The 20,586-nt window shown below is 43.6% G+C and overlaps 1 protein-coding gene across 4 annotated transcripts; it reads left to right on the forward strand.

Annotated features, from left to right (window-relative positions):
- The first annotated feature begins 423 nt into the window (after positions 1–423).
- On the forward strand, positions 424–20,361 carry LRP11 (LDL receptor related protein 11). 4 transcript variants are annotated; one of them, XM_086625243.1, is made up of 8 exons: positions 424–934; positions 1,543–1,557; positions 6,269–6,429; positions 10,404–10,545; positions 13,210–13,335; positions 14,083–14,295; positions 19,826–19,927; positions 20,207–20,361. In XM_086625243.1, exons 1-8 carry the CDS (start codon positions 424–426, stop codon positions 20,359–20,361), a joined length of 1,425 nt encoding a protein of 474 aa, XP_086481369.1. The 4 variants fall into 4 exon arrangements, with proteins under 4 accessions (XP_086481369.1, XP_086481361.1, XP_086481375.1 ...); XM_086625235.1 differs by lacking the exon at positions 1,543–1,557 and having other exon boundaries at positions 424–952; XM_086625249.1 differs by lacking the exon at positions 1,543–1,557 and having other exon boundaries at positions 424–943.
- The last annotated feature ends 225 nt before the right edge of the window (positions 20,362–20,586 follow it).

The following is a 20,586-nucleotide window of genomic DNA, read 5'->3' on the forward strand; positions in this document are numbered from 1 at the left end:
CACAACCACCAGCGGTTTCAGCGACCACCCACCCCGGTTACTTGTAGGCGGCTTGCGCAAGTGGCAAATGACGTGTGCAGAAGTTTCCCTGACGCGTTTGCCAAGCGAGCAAAGCACGTTTTCAGAGAAACTCCCTTCTTCAAGGCGCTGGGAAGGGCTGGAGCGGAGGACGGGGGAGCGAGCAGCCGGCCCGCCTGCCGAAGGCCCCGGCGCCGGTGCCGGTTCCGGGGGAGGGGCCGGGGGGCCCCGCCCGGCGGAGCTGTTCAGGGCGGCGGGTGCTGAGCGCCGCCGCGTGCCGCCAGGCGGGGCCGGCGCCTCCCCGCGCCGCGCTCGCGGGTGCCGGCGGGGGGAGCCGGTCCCGCCGCTGCCGCCGCCGCTGCCGCCGCCGCTCCCGCCTGCGCGCCGCCGCCGCCGCCTGGGGCCATGGCGGCGCTGGTGCTGATGCTGCTGGCGGCGCTGGGCGGGCGGGCCGTGCTGCCGGGCGGGCGGTGCGCGGCGCCGCTGGCCGACCTGCGCTCGCAGATCTCGGGCGTGGAGTCGTTGCTGGAGGAGTTTCGCCGGCAGCTGCAGCAGGAGGAGCCCGGAGCGCCAGCGGCGGGCGGCGGCGGCGGCGGGGAGAGGTGCGGAGGCAGCGGCAGCTTCTCCGCCAGGCCCGACTCCATCATCCGCACCAAGGACTCCATCGCGGCCGGCGCCACCTTCCTGCGGGCCCCCGCCGCCGTGGCGGGCTGGCGGCAGTGCCTGGACGCCTGCTGCGCCGAGCCGCGCTGCACGCTGGCCGTGGTGCAGGGGCCCGGCCGGCCGCGGGGGGCGGCGGCGGCGGCGGAGCTGGGCTGCTACCTCTTCAACTGCACGCACCGCGGCCGCCCCGTCTGCCGCTTCGCCCCGCACCGCGGCTACAGCACCTACAGCCGCCGGCCCGCCGCCCCGCCGGGTAAGGGCCGCAGCGGGCGTCGGGGCGCGGGGCTCGGCCCAAGATGGCTTCGCGCGGGGAGGGCGGCCGCGGGGAGCGGCGGCCCCACGGCGGGAGGGAAATGGCGGCAGCCGGCCCTCGGCGCGGGGGCGGGCGGGGTCGGCGGCCGGTTCCGCTCGCTGCGGCGGTGCCGCCGTTCGCAGCCCCGCGCCGTGGGGGAGCTGGCGAGGAGGGACCACGGTCCGTGCGGCTTCCCCGGCGCCGGGAGCGGGCGCCCGGGTCGTGGGGCATCGCCCGCGGGAGGGGAGGACGCCCGCGGGAGCGCCGGGCAGCGCCGTGCCTTTCGGCGGGGCCCCCCTGAGCCGGGAGAGGCGGCCCAGCGGTGCCCGAGGGCTTTGCGGGGTGCGCGAGTTTGGAAAAACCCGGCGCTCACGCCTCTGCCTCTGCGGAGACCCTGCGAGTGGCCCGGAGCTGGGAGCCCGCCGGTGGGACGAGCGTGTTCACGAGCCCCAGACCCCGGGGGGACCGGGCAGGTCCCGGCTGCACGGGTCAGGTTCCCCAAGGGGAGAACAGCTGCCCTTGGAGCCAGATGGGCTCCCTGGAAAATGTGAACTGCTGGTGCTTGCCAGCTACGCCAGAACCTGGTGCAGTAGCTTGAGAGCAAGCACACAGCCTTCTTCTTGGGGGTGCTGTCCAGACGTTGTCACTTAAGCGGGTGTCTCATTCACTTAGAATTTTTCCTTCTTAAGAACGTGAGAGCTAGACGGAAGAAGAGAAGGATATCTCACAGGTAGTCCAGAAGCAGCATGGAGACTCCATATGACCGCCTCTGGAGTCTGAGCCACATCAAAAGCAGCAGTTTGTTCAGCCCTGAAGCCTATTTAAGAACAACGTAATCCAGAGCAAGTAGCTGTAGATGAAAACAAGTCTGGATTTCCAGATTTGGAGTCGGATTCCTTGTATCTGATCCATAGAACTTATTCGCACTCCCCCACCTCCTGTTGTTAAACAGTTGCGCCTTAATGCATGTCGTCTTAATTTCATTACCTTCTGTTGACAGTACTTTCCTACGTGTCTTCGCCTTCTTCAGGGATATATCGCAAGTTAAGTAAATGCATCACTGCATGCAACATGAAGAAGACCTGGTGGTGGTGTGAATTAGAGCAGTGTGTCCAGATGGCACCTGCTATTACTGCTCCCTTGGCAGGGCAGACCTCAGGCTTGATCCTCTGTCCAGTCTTGCCTGTTTTATGAGAACACCAACGGGAATCCCCTGGAGATAAGAGAGAACAGGGGCTCGGCTTTTACAGGAGTTAGAATGCTTAAATATTTTTTGCAAAGTGCATGGGCGGGTAAACTAGAGAGCTATAGGGAGGAACTGGTGGCAGTAAAGATGATCTTAAGATGCCAGAAAAACCCAAGGTATGATTTTGACATTTTCAACGGGGGAAGTATTAGATCCACAGCAACATTTATGTAGCAACTTTTGGGTAATTATGTTTTATAACCCTGTACTTGCACCTGCAACGTAGAAGGCTTAAGTCTAGCTTTTGCATCAAAGTCAGAGAGAATTAGGCTTCTTTGAAAACCTTTGAAAATATCTTCAAATGTCCTTCATCATTTTGAACTGCCTTAATTCCATTAAAACTAGCCCTAATGTAGAGTGCAGTTATGGCACGTTATAAATAATACTATTGTTCAAATGATGCTCTACATAGTAGAAATCTTGAAGATCTTGAATTCCTTGAGTTCTTGAATTCTGGAATTCTTGAATGCCTTGTCTTTTTGGCAGCTTTCATGACTGTCAGCACTGGGCTTGCAAGGCAATTTCAATTCCTAATCTGCAGATTGCTCTGGGTCCTGTTGGGTTTATTTAAAAGTGTGCCTTGTGGGTGATGGTGGTATCGGAAACAGGGGATTATGACTTCTTAATGCAATTACACTGGAGCTGAAGCAGAGTCACGAAGGAGAATGAACTTTTGTTCAAACATCTGTCAGCCGTGACATAGACCAGGAGAGGTAAAATTAAGATTGAATTATTTTGCTGTCTGATGTTATGCTACCACTGCATTCTTGAAAGCCACTGGAAAATTAATCTGGACAACAGTGCATCATCACAGGATGATGAAGGCATCTCTCTTTGCTCTTATGTCACCCCATGATTGAATTTAGGAAATTTAGGAAATAGCATTTCATCTCAAGATTTTCTTTCATGAGGGGATCACATTTTACCTGTTCTTTTTTTTTTTTTTTTCTCAGAGTACTGTGGTGTTGAGTCTTCTGCTGTTTTCTTTTTGATAATCCCAAACCAACATTTTATCCATAAATGTGGTGTCCTCATAATTCAAAAATATTTCTGAGCATTAGTATACAGTGATCTCTAGGGTATTGTTTCATTTATGTGAAGGATCTTCAGTAAACCAAAACCAATTGCTTATGCAATTCTGGGAGCAATTAATGATAGGTATATATTCTTCAGATTAAGTGTATCTCTGTACTTCCAGAACAGTCAGTGGCGGGATGTATTTCTGAGACTGACAGTGTAAATCCGAGTCCTTCACTTTACGCTCAGTTTGTGCTGGTTTTGCTGTAGATTTACTTTGCACTTCCAGGCAGTTTGTGCTGTGTTAACAATGAAACCTCATATGTCTATACTGAAAGAAGAGGTAACTGGTTTTGCCTTTGTTAGGCAAATTTTTAAATTTTTGATGTAGAAAGAAAGAGGACTTGAGTGCCTCACCAGAAACGTCGGACTTTCCTTTTGTGCTACTTGCTAGTTGTGAGCAATGGGAGGATTCAACATTCAGGTAAGCTAATATCAAAGACATTAAGGAATCCGCAGTGAAATAACCTTTTATAACAAAGCCTTCATTCAGATGGCTAGCTGGCAGCCTCATTATTGGCAGGCCAAATCTACATAAAGGATGGAGAAAGCAGAATAAATTAAGCCTGTCATGTTCCCCTCCTAAGAAAAAAGTGTTGCTTATAAAGCTGCAGCCCCTCTTCTAGGAAGCACCTGGCTCCAGCATCTCTGAGTGTTGCTCTGGTATATCAGTTTCATATTGCTTATTTATGTTCAACCAAAACAAAAGTTAGAAACAAGTTAAAAGATGCTTTCTCAGCTTGGTTTTTCTGCTAGCCTGTGGCTGATAGTCCTTTACTCCCATGAGCGGTGGTTGTAAGTGGCTCCTGAGTATGCCTCCTTGCATTTTTATGCTGACTACTTCTTAGAAGCATGTATTGCCCAGATCTGGAGGTGTTTCACTCACTAAGGATCATGTATTCCATTGCTTAAAACTTTGCTGTGGAAAAAGAGTCTTTAGCTCAATAGGCTGTCTCCTCTGATGCCAGTTGTTTCTCTCAGGCCAGTTTTTTTCTTTACTAGAGCAAAAGACGGACTGATTTGCCATTGATTTACCTTTCTGAAGATGGTCTGGTGGCTTACAAGCAAAGGCATGGTGCCTCCATCCTTTGGCCTGAGTGTGGTCCCTCAGTCATCTCTAGCAAAGACCTGGCATGAAATTTCTGTGACCTGCCCCAACGTGAAGTGGTCCTGCTGTTGCAACGCAGGCTGCTGGAGTATAAAGTTAGTCTGGGCAGAGAATATCCTTATTGCTTGGTGCCCGGGGCAAGTGGGGCTTCTCTCTGCCTCTGCAGGGCTTTGATTGAGTCATTGAAACCAGGCAGGTGACATGAAACTTCTTTCCAAGTTACAAGTGGAAGAATGGGCTGTGTTGCTTCAGACCCAGCTCAATCTCTTTTTGACTGATTGGTAAACAATCACGTGAAGACTGCACATAACTCATATATACCAACAAAAAGTTGCCTTGGCACTATGATGATGGTGTTTTTTAGCAATGAGTATTTTTTTTGCACCTAAACGGTGCTTTTTAAACATCGTTGGTTTTGAGAACTGCGTGTATATAAATTAGGCAAAGCTTCCTGTGCCAGCTGGATGAGCAAGAACTGCTTCATACTTTCTGTTATTAGATGCCGTTTTCAGTTATTTGTATGTTTTCCTAACTTAAGGCATTATGCCTTGAAGTTTTCTGCCTTACCTACTTCTGAGAAAAACAAGGAAAAAAAATTTTGCTGTTTAACCAGTGATAAAAAATGTCCCCACTGTTCCGATGAGGTCCGTGCCTTCGAGCAAGTTCTTGAAACTGGAGAGGATCATGTGTGAGGGAGAATCCCTACACCGATGGGGAAGCAGCTTTTCTTTCCTTGTGCAGCTCTGCCCACACTGAGTGAACTTACAGCCTTGTGTTTAGCAGATGCTTTTTTGATCAACGTCCTTTACAGGATATCCTTTGCAGAGGTCGAAGAGCAGAAAGCAGCCTGGCACTTCAGGGTGCCAGACACCTCATGCCCAGAGAAGGAATGAAGCCTGGGCAGGGAACTGCAGAAAGATGTGATCTTGTGGCTAAAGCAGTGTCCTGGTTTTGACTGAGACAGAGTCAGTTGTTCTTTTTAGCATTTAGAAGAGCTAACGCAGAGCTCTTCTAAATGCTAAAAACTGATTCTGTCTCAGTCAAAACCAGAACAAGCAGTCAAATGCTGACTTCTAGAACCAGATTTTATCCCTCTCTCTTACCTGCACTGCCTGAAGGTTGCTGAGCAAGTGACTTAAGCCACTTCTCACAGGCCATGTCACTTAACGTACCGTGGGTTTTGCTAGTCTAACCTGAAAAACTTGTGGTCTGACTGGCAAAAGTACTTAGTACTTGCAATTTTAATCAATAAGAACTGTGCTTTGAATATAGCAAAATGCTACAAATCCTAAACAGTCTGAAAATGAAGCTTTGAATGTCTTAGATTAGGCACTTGAAATCAGCAGTCATTTCTGAAAATTTTTAATCATTATGTTACTGAGCACTGCTTCACCAGCATGCCAGCTTATGTTAAATAGGTCTTTCGCTCCTGTAATCATCTATTATAGAAAGAGACTAAAAGCCTATTAAGTTATGCAGAGTGCTAAAAAGGTGTGCAGTAACTGCCATTTGAATATGTATGTAATTCATATTTAAATCCATTTTCCTTAGTTCAGATTAAAAAACACACTGATGCTAACAATCCTGTTGTATTGGGAAACATCCATGTACGTAGAGAGGTTTTCTATGCAACGTGCTTCTACTGTAGCAGTTATTTCCTGAAAACATCGCTCAACATGCGCAGTTAACTAAAATTTAAGTAGATACTACTTCGCTTAATAAAATATGCACTAGTGAACATGTCCCGTCTTTCAGGAAGTTGCACAGTGGCGAATCAATACCTTAACCAAGAAAAAATATGTTTTATATAAATAATCACTCAGCTTCCCCTGATAAATAACTGAGCCACTCTTTTTTATTGAAGAAGAGTACGACGAGCCTCCACGGTGCAAGGCGGGACAGGATATTGTGCTGCAGTCACCTGTTGACTGGGTCATTTTGGATGGCCGAGAAAGTTCAGATGACCGTGGAATTGTGCAGTATGAGTGGACGTTGCTGCAAGGTGACTCATCGGTTGAAATGAAGGTACGCGTGCAATCTCACACACGGACAGTTACTTGCAGATAGTTGTGTTCATACAGTTTTAAACGTAGAGCTAATAATATTAAATGTATCCAAATGGACAGGACTACCAGGCACCAAAATTAGGATGACTATACAACTTGAGTGTTTATTTCATAGAAATAATGGAGCAGCCCAGGTTGGAAGGGACTTCAAAAGATCATCTGGTCCAACCTTTCGTGGGACAAGGAGCCTAGATGATTATCTCACCTGTCCAGTCACGTCTTGAAAACTTCCAGTGATGGGGACTATACCATGTCCCTGGGGAGTTTGTTCCAGTGATTATTTCTAGTGGTTTATACAGTTCATCTCTATCCAGGATGACATGAGACAGCCAGCAGCAAACAAGTGGATGCTATTACTCTACTGTGTTTCAGCTCTGCTCTCTTTTGCCATTGTGCTCACTGCACACGGTTTCAGGCTTCTGTGGTCCAGGTTAGAGACACCTTAGTAATTCAGTTACTAAAAATAATAAGATATTTTTACCAAGTCTTTTGTCAATACTTGTGGAGAAACTGCAAAGAAATGTGGGATGTAGACCTTACATCTTGAGATACTGTTTTATTGCATCTGTACAATGTCCGTGCATCCGTGCAATTTGGTTTTAACTTAAAATTAATCATCAAGAGAGGGATTCTCCCTCCTACCCTTCTTTGTGAATGCTTTAGGAGCAGCAGAAAAGGAAAGGAAAAATATCTCAAACCCATAGAGTCTACTCAGTCTGTTCAGAGCCCACAATATTCAGGACTCAGCAAGGACTCCACCTAGAGCAAGAGGGACATGTTAAAGGGGAGAGGGTATGGACCATAGACCTTGCTGTTGCTGAGATGCTGCTGATGGATAGGAAGAGTTTAAACAGGACAGGATCAGCAATGGGCACAGTCCAAAACGCAAGAGGCTGTTGTCCCAGTGCCACCGTGAGCAGTACCTGACAGTTGCTGCTTATGTCCACTCAGCTCAGTAACATCAAAGGCGAGTTGGACAAACTGCCAGTATCAGCAAAGCTATTCGAGATTTGTAATGATGGAGCAAACCAGAGTTTTGCCTAACATAACGAGCTAGCTAAATGCATTGAATCCTAAAATTCTCATCCATGGAAAAACCCTGTGGAGCAATTGGTTATTCCTTAGCCTCCTGGAGGGAGGTAATTGACGACCACCATGTCATGGTTAGGAAACATGCCGCTGGGTGAACCCTAAGAAGACAGTTGGGTTTCTCTGGTGAATACTTACTGAAAAATACACACAAGTAATTTTTTATAACCATCCTCCTTGCAGAAAACATAGGAGGGATATTCAAAAGTGTTAGTTAAGCCAGTGCTATGTACTTTTGCAAGTTTTGTCTTCTGCTCCAAGATGGACATCTGTGGAAGGGTGACTACAGTCAGCCAGTTCTGAATTACTTGAGGCTGTATTGCAATTTGAAACTATGTTAAAGACCACTGTGAGTTTATCTGCATTTGTTATTTTATTCGCTTGAAAATTAAAAAGTCAAAAGGCTTTCATAAGGATTGCAAACAGCATAATACAGAGAAAAGACCTGACTGAAGCTTTAAGAATAGTTGCTAGATATCATCTAGATAGAATAGATATTTTATTATCAAGAGTTGTTAATCTGACCCTTTGCAGCATTATTTTCCATACATAGCAATCAAATACTCTTTAAATATACCTGTGATGTAGAAATATATCTAGAGTAACACAAAAATTAGAAGTTAATTTGAAAATTTAAAGTTCATGTTTTTACTTATAGTCACTCCATAAAATAGAGACCAGTCTTATATTAATTTAAACTTGCAAAATTAGCATTAATCTTGGTGATTTCTTTATATTTGATAAATGAAGCAGTCTTGGCAGAGGTTTTTGTTTAGATAGATTCTTTTCCATTGTGTTCAAATGGGCAAGATTTGCTCCCACAGATGTGTACCCTGATGATTATCCAGGATAATTTAATTTTTAGAGTTGAATTAATAATTGTGATTATTTGTACAATCTTCAGTTGCTATCTTTAGCGGTTTAGTTGCTATCCTGAAGTCACTGGATTTCTTGCGATCTGTTGTTAGAAAACTATATATGAATCCATAGCTACAAGGGAGAACAGGACTGTGTTTAAATAAGATAAAAGGCAGCTGTTGCATTGCACTTACGTACCAAAGAATAAATAAAAGGCACGGGAGGGGGAAGGACTGCTATGAAGAGATCTTATCATATTGTAGAAGGAAGCCAGTGGAAGTTTTTTTTCTGTTGTGACTGATTATTGCTTCTTAGATTATTTGCTTCTCAGATTGCTACCCACGTGCTGTAGCTGCGCAGCTCTGTGACACTTGTGGGCAATTCTTGGGCTTTTTAAAATGCTGATTTGGATTCTCATTTGATGTCTGGAAATTTACTGTCTAGTTTGAGCCAAAGTTTGTAAGAAGGCAGGTACAGTCAGGCATTCTTCAGGGCAGGATGGAGGTAAAAAGGAAAGCACAGAGGTTGCCAGGAGGAGAGGCGGTGGATTCAGATGTCAGTGGTGTTTCTCTGGCTCTGCCCTGAGAAGAGAGCTGGACTCCATGGCTGGTGAGTTTTAAATACCGTATTTTCTCTCTCAGCAGTCACAGTGAACAGCAGCAGCTGTTTTTTAGAGTGTTCTTATTTCTATAATACAATAAAGAATAAAATTCTAAAGTGTCATATACTCCAACAGCAAGATCAGTTAACTTAGTGCATTTGTGGAAATAGAAAAGGAAAGAAATTTCAGTTAGGAAATTCCCTTACCAGATGAGAAAAATGAATTTATCAATACACCCTGCTATGAAGCTAGGTCTATGACTCTATTATCATATTTATTGCAAAATCCTGTTGTTCTTAGGCATGAAAACCAACTTTAAATAAGCAAAACCAAAGGTCTTTATTGAATTTTGGTTTTGATATTAAAGCTAATCACGGAGGCTTTTAATGCACCTTTCAGTTACTTACAAAGATAGTCCTGTGTGCTTCATTTGTAAAAATGTACCACATGTCCAAAAAACCTGCAGCACTTTTTTGTAGTTACTGAGGTATGTGTTACCGAACTCTCAGACAGCTGGAGTTATCAGTGACTGGTAATTGTCTAAAGGTGAAAAAAAGTTCAGCATTTGATACGAATACCATATCCATTTTATACAAACTTACTTCTAAATGACTATCCTACTAGTAATGGCAGGTAGGCAGCTGTTTTAAATTATTAAATGAGTTCTTTTACTATTTTTTAATGATCTAATCCAATTTAAATTGTTTTATATATATATATATATTTATATATATATATTTATATATATATCACATGACTTTCTGAAAACTAATGTTGAGGTCACTCACTATAGATGAACTATTTCAGGTTCAGAGCAAGGCCGGGAAATTCAGTGTGAGGAAAAAAAAAATTCAGTCTGGCGATTTGTAAAAGTTGCAAGTGAGTACATCACATGTCAGGACAGATGTGGGCAGTCTTACTAATCAAGCAATGCTACCACTGGTAGTCACCTTATCATAAATCAAGATACAGCAAAAATAACTTCTGTGTATACATATGTATTGTGTACAGACCAACTCAAGAGAGAGAAAAATATTTTAATATTTTACTGTCTATGCTCTAAAATTACATTTCTAATTACTAAAAAATTGAGTTAAATGTATGGTTCCGTTTATTCTCCAGTGCTAAGATCCACAGCTCCAGGTAATAAAGTGAACCACAAAAACCAGTATGTAAATATTTAGCATGTTTATTTTTACAAATGGATGCAAAAAAAAAAACGATCAAAACGTTACATGTTGATGACGCATGTTTGAGTGGCTAGACTTAAGAGAAGTATTTAATCTGCGTGAAAAGCATAGTACAGAAACGAGCTCCCTATTCCTAGAAGTTTATGTACAGATCCTTTATACCAATTTTTTTTTTCACTGTGTTTCTTTAATCAGGTACCACAACCGGGAACACTGAAACTATCTCATGTCCAGGAAGGCAAGTATATTTTCCAGCTAACTGTGACAGACACTGCAGGTCAGCGGAGCTCCGACAACATCTCTGTGACTGTTCTTCCCATGGTTCATTCTGCAGTAGGTGAGTATCATGATTTAATCCCAGTTGGCGACTCAGCCCCACCCAGCCGCTTGCTCACTCCCCCCCAGTGGGATCGAGGAGGGAATCAGAAGGGTGAAAGTGAGAAAACTCCTGGGTTGAGATAAAGACAGTTGAACAGGTAAAGCAAAAGCCACGCACGCAAGCAAAGCAAAACAAGGAATTCCTTCACCACTTCCCATTGGTAGGCAGGTGTTCAGCCATCTCCAGGAAAGCAGGGCTCCATCACGCGTTGAGGGTTACTTGAGAAGACAAATGCCATCACTCTGAATGTCCCCTGCTTCCTTCTTGTTCCCTAGGTTTATATGCTGAGCATGATGTCATATGATATGGAATATCCCTTTGGTCAGTTGGGGCCAGCTGTTCCAGCTGTGTCCTCTCTCAGCTTTTTGTGCACCCCCAGCCTACTGGCTGGTGGGGTGGGGTGAGAAGCAGAAAAGGCCTTGGCTCTGTGTGAGCACTGCTCAGCAATGAGGAAGACATCCCTGTGTTATTAACACTGTTTCCAGCACAAATCCAAAACACAGCCCCATACCAGCTACTATGAAAAAGATTAACTCTTTCCCAGACAAAACCGGCACAGTGCGAAAACGACTAGAGCTGTTGCCTGTGTGACACCCTGGGTATGATACTGAGAACAAAGGTCTTGACAGAGGCAGAAATCTTATTCTCCATTTCTAGTGCATTATCTTGCCCTTCTTCATTACATAATGACATCTCTTTCTGCTTTGAATTGCTTTTGCAAATTGAGGAAGCAAGCAAGCATCGCTTGTTTGTTAGAGCAATAATATTTTCAAGCGTTTAAATGCTCATCCCTGTATTGCTAATAAGCATGCAGGGTTGGAAAAATCAAACACTGCCATATGTATCAGGCACATCCTAACTGTTGTATAGTCAGGCAGTGCGTGCAACATGACAGGGCTTGTGCTATAAGGAAGACCCGGTTAAAAGCAGTTAATAGTATGTGTGAAGCACAGAGTAGTGATAATATTGGCCTGCATCTGTAGTCTAAAAGATGGAATGGTTTCTTGTTTTCGTGCATTTAAGCTTTTCTGTGTAGTGGTTGTTACTGAAGCCTTATGTTACTGGGGAAACTGAAACTGGAATTGACCCATCATTTTTAAACTCTGAGATCAAGAAATATGTAAAAAGCCTAAAAGGTAGAAAGTAAGTTAGATTTCAGTGGCTGTCAATTCTGCAAATTTTAATGTAGTAACTTCCGAGTACATTGGAATTAGCAAGTTGCTAATATAGATTTGCTGCTTTGGCACAAAGTAAAGGTTAAATAGCGTCATCACTATGTTCAGCTGAACCAGTGCTTTGCACCAGTGCAATATCTCTTACGTGAGAGGGTAGTCCCAGTGGCAATAAATTGGTATTACAAAAAAACAGTTATGAGTCTGTTTAATAAGACCTCTATTCCAGTAATGGATGATAGAGTTGTATTCATTAATGTTTAATTCAGCTAACGCAGCCAGAGAGGTTTGCTGATCTATTTATTTGCTGCTGTGGGTATCTGCGGTGTCTTTTAGGTGGAGCACATAGAGGGTTTGCTGCCTTTTTTTCTTCTAATTCCCCAAGTCCGTTTGCAATTCAAGTGCTCCTGCTATAGTTAAACCAGTCGATGGTGCCTTAATGCATGCTATTATTAGTGCTGAAGTTTAGGAGATGCATTTTCTAAGTATGATCTTAGGGGTTTTAAACAGGCACCTGTGTTCCTGCCACACTTCCCTTAGCATTGCTCAGCTTTTTGGTGCGTAGCAGGATAACAACCAAAGGCTGTGACTTGCTTACGCAAATTGATTTGCTGTTACAACATTAACCAAACACTGAGTTTGATAGTGCTTTACAAAGCAATGAACTACACCGCTGTTGGAAGGACAGAGGCAGGGATGTAAACAATAATTACAAGGTCAGAATGGGTTTCAGGAAAGCTTTGAGTATGCAAAATGAAATGTCCAAGGACACTCTCCGTTTTTGGGGGAATCTAAATATTAAAGCAGGCAGCTACCAGTTCTTTCTGGTGAAGGTCACTTGTGAGACCTGGCATGTGTTCTGGCATGTGCTGTACCAGAGTCTATGGATTGCTGATGTAAATAAATGATGAGCATTCTTTTACTGTTTTAATTAGGTTGCAGAAAACATGCCATAAAAGATCCCACATCAGCTGCATGAGTGCATGTAAAATAACATATTGTCAGAAATACAGAATGGGTATGTAGAAGGAATTGTGTGTTGGAGAGATGCAGTTACAGCCCTAGAGATTTCATTTATTTATTTTCAAGACTGTCCTAGGTGTTTTGAGCCTGGGAAGATCTCCTTTCAGCTTAGGCCAGCAGAGTTTGAAATGCTGAAAGAGTGCCGCACAAGGTGTAAGGTGCAACAGCCTCCAGGTTGAGTATTCCTGTAGTAAAGAGAGTGCCAGAACAGTGATGAGGGTGCCAGGAACAGCTATTAGCTATATTAGCTTCTATGTCAATATAGCATCATATAGCTGAGCCTGGCCTTTCTTCAATTTTCTGCCTTGTTGGTGGTCCTTTTTGACATAGCGTGGTTTTGCTTTTTCCTTGGTACTGCACATTTTTTTGATTCAGTATTTACTGCTTGGATTTCTCTTTTGGTAATTTGGGAATTGTTTCTCAACAGCCTGTGTTGGGGTTTGCTCTCGCTACCAGTTTATCTGCGATGACGGCTGCTGCATTGACATCACTTTTGCTTGTGATGGCGTGAGACAGTGCCCTGATGGATCGGATGAAACTTTCTGCCAGAACTGTAAGTGCACCAGGCCACAGTGTAGATTGTGGAGTCAGAATGACCAAAGGGAAATGACACCCCTCTGTGGCCTCTCTGCCCATGAGCGAGCAGGTTGCTCCCACCGTAGAGCCTTTCATTGGAAATAGCACATGGGAAGGTTTAAAGTCTGCATAGAGCAGATGCTCAGAAATTAACTTCCTTTCCTTCAGAACATATCAAAACTGTTAAAGGTCCCCAAATTACAGATTTTGTGTTAGAGTTCTCAACGTTTAAAAGATCACTTCTTTACTTGCACAATGATTCTGGAAGCAAGGACCCTGAAGGGGTGTCTCAGAGGTTCACTTCAAAGTACAGTTACACACCTTGCAAGAATCTGAACCACTGGAAATGTGAGCATGTAGGGGAACCAGTTGATTCACCATTGCTCTGTTCGCTTTCATTAGTCATCCTCAGTATGTGCCCGTGCTCGGCTAAGTGAACAGAAGTCATCAGAAGGTGAATTGGCACGGTGGATAACCACTCTTTCATTCACATTTCAGTTGCTGGATTTCATTGTTGAGTTCATGAGTATTACTCTTGCTTAACAGTTGACAGCGGGCAATTGGTAACTTGCTATGTATCTGTAACTCACATTTCATTATCGGTCTGAAGCTCCGGAAGTTGTTTAGCCTGCCTCAAGGCTCATATTGGAGAGTCTTCCATCAGAACACTCCCATTCCCTTCAATTCTGTATAAGAAGTATGATCTTTGTTCCTGTTAACACAGTCAGCCCGGGTCGGAAGACAGTGACACACGCAGCTCTTGGAACCAGCCAGCAAAGGACTGTAGGACTGACTGAAAACACAGATGAAAACTTCTCTGCAGAAAACACCCTGAAAGCCACTGCCAGAAATCAACCGCTTCTCTCAGTGGATGCAGGCATGTCTAACCAATCGCTTTCTCAGGGACCAAAGAAACAAATCAGTGGATTTGTGCCAGGTAAGAATTGAAACAACTTGGTTTCAGTAAATCATTCTCTTTAAAGAAAGAAAATGTCTTGCACCTTACATTTTTTTAAATTGCCTTTCGGTGACTGGCTAAGAGTAAAAATTTGAAAATGTGAAACATACAAAAGAAGCTTGTATAATGAAGTTACAAGTAGGTGTTGCTTTATAATTGTCAAGTCCAGTTCATACCAAGTACAAAAGAAAGTTAAAATGCAGGAATGCTAGGAAAATAATACAGTCTAAGCAACAAAATGTGCAGTGAGTTAAATACAAATTCTGCCACAGGTTCAGCTATGTAAGGTGATGTAACAGGCTCACTAAATCTGTAGGTGAGTACCTTCAGGAGAACATAACAAAGTACTGTTCAACTTGGGTGAGGGTAATTGTTATTCTCCTGATGCTAACTGTTGACGACTGTTTTTTTTTACCTGACATAATATCTTGATTATTATGGGCACTTTTTTTCTGAAGCACGTCTCCAAAGCAAGAGAAATCTTTCATCACAATAAAGAAGGCTCAGTCTTTGGCACCAAGCAACCCCAGGTCCCCAGTAGTATTCTCCATAGTGGCTGCAAGCCTGTTGTGAGTCAGTGTGTAGTGACGTTACAGGCAGAGTCACCAACACTTGCCTTGGTAAAACTCCAGAAACTGCAATGAAATCAGTATGTCTTTTAAGGTGCCTGCTGGTGAATTAAAATAATTTGAAGTGGCAATTGAATGAAAGCAAAATTGCGTGCACAGAGCCTAAAATGAGTACGAGACCTCCGTTTTTATTTCTTCATGGTTTAGGCTGATTCTTGCTCCCCAAGATGTGACTATTTATAAACAACTTTATTTTCTTCTTACAACAGAGCAGTGCACAGTGCCCTCCACTGCTGACTCTCGTAAAGGGCACTTCCCTGCCTGGCACTTTGATGTTTCTTCAGATGCTTGTATTTCAGCTGCGGAGACTGGCCCAAACCTTTCTGGCTTGTGTAGTCCTGAGTCACACCTGATACGGGGCCACCCAAATGAAACATCAAATTGCCAAAGGGCATTGCAGGCTCCAATGGAAAGTCTGCTGCTAAATGAGTCATAAAAACCATGAATGGCTTGTGAATCCAGAAGTCAGACCAAAATTGAGGTCACCAACTTTGGCAACCTGTAATCAGAGGTTATAACTGGAAGTGCATGTAAAAGCATGGCATTTTTGCACAGTCATTTTCCATGTTTACCTATTGCACAGTGACCTACTTGCACCGTTTTTGCTCTCAAGGTAGCCTTTTGCACAGCAGCAGACAATCAAAGAAAAAAATTATTATAAAACTAAGAAAATGTGATGGATCTTCAGTGATTAGTGTCCTACCAGAAGCTGTTGTAATCTTTTTAATTTTAAACAGGCACTATTTCCAGCTGACCATGTCTGTTCTTAACTTTTGTGCTTTTAATATTGTTCTTTTGACAAGGCTCAGTCAGAAATTAATTTCTGTTAAATGATGCTTAAGGATTTCCTTGTAGAATAGAAGGACCGAGTTCTTTCTGACCCAGGAGCCCAGTACCCACCAAAAAAGCAGCAAACAGCTCAGTGAGTTTTTAAATCGCCTGTGGATCAGTTCCAAAGAGGGTGCGTGTGATGGGACATTAAGAGATGCTCTGGCTCCAAGGGCAACTGCCACAATCTCCTTTGAGTGGCTGTCTTCTCACGTGGACATTAAACTCCATAGGGGTCACACACTGTACGTTAATGATTCCCACAGATCCAGAGACGTTCGAGTCCTGCCCCGCTGGCAAGCACCACAGTGTTTATGGAGTTGAGGAGACAGGCATGTAACCCATCCCTAAAAATCCACCCAGATCGATTAATTAGATTTCTCTATGTCACTGCAATCTCAAGGAGGTAACAGACTAAATCTAATAATTAGTTGCTACAAAAAAAAAAGATACTCGGAAACACTGGAGCAGCTCCGTGAAGCCCGTCTCAAAAAATGTTCAGGAAGGCAGTTAATTGCTAGATGCATTTTTGAGGAGAGGTAAGCAGCATCGAACAGAAATCAATACCAACCGCCTCAAAAGTTCAGCAATTCCACTGGCAGAATCCTGTTCTGGGATGGACCCTCTTCTGAGAGAGCCAAACCTGCTGCTGGTGCCCAGGCAGAACCGGTGCCTCTGAGTCACACTATAAAGGCTTTATTGGACCAAGACAGTAACATTACTTGTTGGCTTAAAAGTTGACTTTGCAAGCATTCAGGCTCCTGATACACTATAAATCAGTTTCAAAAATAAGCTTTGAAGATTTTAATGTCAACATGGTGAAAAGCTGTCTGCTTAAGATACATATTAAAGGATATGGCTTTACAGCGGCAACATAGGTTCCAGCTTTTCACTCGAGAGTGTCCCATTCAGGGCTACATTTGTCTTACCTCTTAGTTGGTATTTGCAGATCATCATGGATACAAGCCAGGAAGGAAAACATGATGCTCTTAGATCCAGTGACTTCAAGGCAGAGCAGGAGAAGGTGTTAATATTAAGGGTAATTTACTTACCATTTTTATCTCTTCTCCACTTTAAAAGGAGCTGGGCTAAACTATGATATTTTGGGCTGTGCGATAGTTCCTCACAGCAGGAATGTGAGCTTTCTGCCTGTGGAGGTAATACTAGGGGAAATTTATCCTAGAATCCCTTTCCTCCTAACAGATTTCCCGCAACCTGCTTTCTTTGCTCCAGTAGCCGCTTATGTTTGGCTCTGACTTCATACAAGCTTTTTAAGGGTTTATGCTTAAGTACGAAAATGTGAAAATATGCAAGTCCGAGGTTTAAAACCACTCTTTAAAACTTCTACCCGGCCTAGCAGGGGATTTATTCACAGTAAAAAGAAAGGTAAAAAACCCAAACCCCCGAAGTCATTCATTCTTGACAATAGGTGAATCTTTTTCTGCACTCCTGCCTTTCCAGTGGGGTTTGTCTACAGCACGATGACTCCCGGGGAATGCCAGGTCCAACTTAGAGATAACCTTAGGCACTCAGGGCATGGAGATTTCTGCAACAGACTCATGGTTTACTTTTGCCCAAGCTGGAAGGCCAAACGTTTTCTTCTGTAGTTGGAAGTGGGTGCAGGAAGAGGCATTTGATGTCAATAAAGGAGTCCTTTCCTTTTGCAGACATATCTCCAGAATGAAGTAACCCAGACTGCAGCTCCTCCAAAGGCCAGCACAGCATTTCTGCATCGCTGCCTCCAAAGTGCCTTGGCATCCCTTTCCAGGGAAGCTCTCAAGCCTAGCTGCATACTCTGGCACTGCTGTGCTTGTAAATGAATATAGCAAAAATACAGTTGCAGCAAAGCACGCTGGAGTGAGCCATGGGCTGGCTTCTAAGCAGCAATAGCCAGTCTAGCAACCACAGTCGTGCAGACAGGTTGAATTCACAAGCAGCCTGAAGATTTGCACTCGCCAGCGTAGCCAACTCAAGTGTATAAATCTCCGTAACAGCTTTGCATTCCCTGGCACGGGGTCTCTGCCAGGCTGCCCACGCCAGCTGTTGTGCAGTACTGTTCAGGGCTGGGATTACAAGGTTTGACTGGGTGCCCAAGCCTTAGTCATGTTTTTGCTGCACAGGCGTCAACAGCAGTAGCCATAACCTAGAACTCTAATTTAGGGTAACTGGAAAGGGCTATAAACTGCGATTTCCTAGGCATGGACTAGATAATGAAGAGAAAGCGAAAACAAAACTAAACCCATGTAACATGCTTTATGTCAGGCTCCTAAACCTGTTTGGGGAAATATCTCTTTGTTTTCTAGTTGATAACAGATCAGATGTTGAGCAGTATTGACTCTGATAGCCTCTCCAGTCCCGTAAGAACAGCCACAAGTCTTAATAAAACCCTTCAAGCTTTACTGAAAGCATTCTGTTATTCTTCTACCCTTTTGAAATTTTCCCGCTAAACTTCTTTCCATATTCAGATATATTTGCCAAATGTCCTTACGAAGCAGTTGACTTAAATATCTCCTTTACTCAAATGGCACGGAAACGAATTTATAAAACAGGCTTTCAGACCTAGCATTGTCACACAGGCAGGAGCAGCTCTAAGAGGAGCCAGTGAACACAATTTGGTATTGCCAAAATAAAGACAGATAGTCATTTAATTTCATATAGGGAAGACAGGAGCAGAGAACAGCTGCTGGTTTTAGTCTCAATTACATTCAGATTATTTTGCACAGCTCTGATACCATACATGTACCTTAAAGTCAGTACAGTTTACACTCAGGATTTCCGTAAGTCCCCTTTACATGCCAGAATACCTTCAAGATCCCAAACAAGGAGGGCTATAGCTTGTTTGGAAGACATTTCCTAGCAGGTGAAGTAGCGTTTATGCACCACGAGTCATAAAGGCAGGGCAAGAAAGCCAGAGCGTGGAAGGCTGTTTTGTAACTTAGAATGGGGACATTAGCACTAACTTCATGCCAGTGTTGATGAAACAATTTAAGCTTTAATTAAAGGGTCGTGTGTATTTTCTGCAGCCACTGACAGGGACGTGCCCTGCAGCGCTTCGGAGCTGCTGGTGATGGGTGGGAGTTACACATGGTGCATGTTCCACGCTAACTGACTTAAATGCTTCCTTAACGCCCACGACTATATGTAATTCCAATCACAACGTTTCACATTCATATTTTACGCATCTTCCAGCAGAGTATGTTTCTGCTGGCATTGCCACAGTTCCGAGGGCTGCCAGCAAACGCATCACAGTGCAAAGTGCCCTTTGATATTTATGCTATCAGTAAAAAACAAATATAGTCACTACATTTAAAAACATAGGTGTATTTCTGGTTTTTGCAAGGGTGTGTTGGTGGATCAGGCTGTCACTCTTGTATGAAGTGTCCCCACAGCTATTGGTGTAGGACTTCAGTGGGAGGGCAGGAGAAGGGAGTCCCAGCTGAGTTACTCATTGCACCTGCACTCCCAAGAGCAAAATACTCATTCTCTCTTCTTGTGTAGTTACAGTGCTCTGCTGTATGTTCTGTTCTACACAAAGCTGAAGTGACTCCAAGTCATCTTCTTTGAAATGTTTTCCCTAGGTATTTTTATGTCTGCCATAGTATATAAGTTCTGCGTCTGTTTATGCTGGGTGAGGAGCAAAATTAAGGTGATTTGTGCAGCCAGCCTAAGCGTTTCCTGCATTACAAGTTCCAAGGGTGGAGATCAACATAACTTGAAATGGCCTAATTTTCAACTATGTATAACTGCTTCAGTAATATTTTACCTCATATTGTAAAAGAGAATTTATATTCATCTTTTTTTCAATGGAAAAAGACTCCACTTGGGTCTGGTTGAAATGCACTGTGGCATGTGATACAAAACAAATTTACATTTTATCTTTAGTTTAACATTATTTCAAAAATTTGTAATATACAATAGGAATCAGCAGTTCTGAAACTGATTTTTTTTCTAAATTTAAGCACTTTCACATTATTTAATTCTGATGTCCTGTGGATGGGACTTCCTGAGTCACTGAACTGCAATATTCATCTATCTTGCTTGACTTTGTGCAGATAACAGTTCCTCAGGGAAAAGACCAGATGATAAAAATGTGAATGGCATAACTGTGCCAAAGAGAGATCAGCTTGGAGGTGGTCGTCCAGTCCCAGAAACAGGTAAGACTGACCATGTGAATTGATTTTGATTTATGTTAGTTTTTCAGTCAGGTGCTATAGATCCAGAGACTATAGTCAAGACTTGAATAATGTATTTCCATATTCTGAACTGTTCCTAACATGTATGATCATACAGTTTCATTTCGCAGCATGAGTTGCTCCAAATATTAGCACCTAACTGATAGACTAGCTCTATTTAAAAAAAAAAAAAAAAAAAGTTTTTTCTACCGATTTCTCACTATATTAAATAAAGCGTAATTTCTCTTAACCTCGTTGTAGGTGCTGTGTTACCCTTAGCCTTAGGCTTGGCCATCACTGCTTTACTGCTGCTTATGGTTGCTTGCAGACTGCGTTTAGTGAGACAGAAGCTTAAAAAAGCTCGACCCATTACATCCGAAGAGTCCGATTACCTCATCAATGGGATGTATCTCTAAAAATGGGATTTAGGTCAGTTGTTTTCTCCCCTTTCTCCTGTGTCCATGAACCTCTGCCTCTATAAAAGGACCAAAATCTTTAGTTAAGTTTCAAATGTAGAAGAAGCCTACGAGATGAAGAACATGTTCTTCCCCTTTGGTGAGAAAATAAAATAGTGGATAGAAGCCCGTGCTCAGAAAATAAGTGTTCAAGCTCCAGAGAGTAGCTCTGGTTGCCTCTTGTGC

This window comes from Tauraco erythrolophus, chromosome 2 (genome assembly GCF_009769465.1).
Source record: "Tauraco erythrolophus isolate bTauEry1 chromosome 2, bTauEry1.pri, whole genome shotgun sequence".
Taxonomy (NCBI): Eukaryota; Metazoa; Chordata; class Aves; order Musophagiformes; family Musophagidae; genus Tauraco; species Tauraco erythrolophus.

Bases quoted from the DNA above. Each gene is read 5' to 3' on its own strand.
- LRP11 (XM_086625235.1), top strand. From the start codon at position 424: ATGGCGGCGCTGGTGCTGATGCTGCTGGCGGCGCTGGGCGGGCGGGCC. The intron at 10,546-13,209 runs GTGAGTATCATG...GTTTCTCAACAG, and splicing joins CATGGTTCATTCTGCAGTAG to CCTGTGTTGGGGTTTGCTCT. The intron at 13,336-14,082 runs GTAAGTGCACCA...CTGTTAACACAG, and splicing joins TGAAACTTTCTGCCAGAACT to TCAGCCCGGGTCGGAAGACA.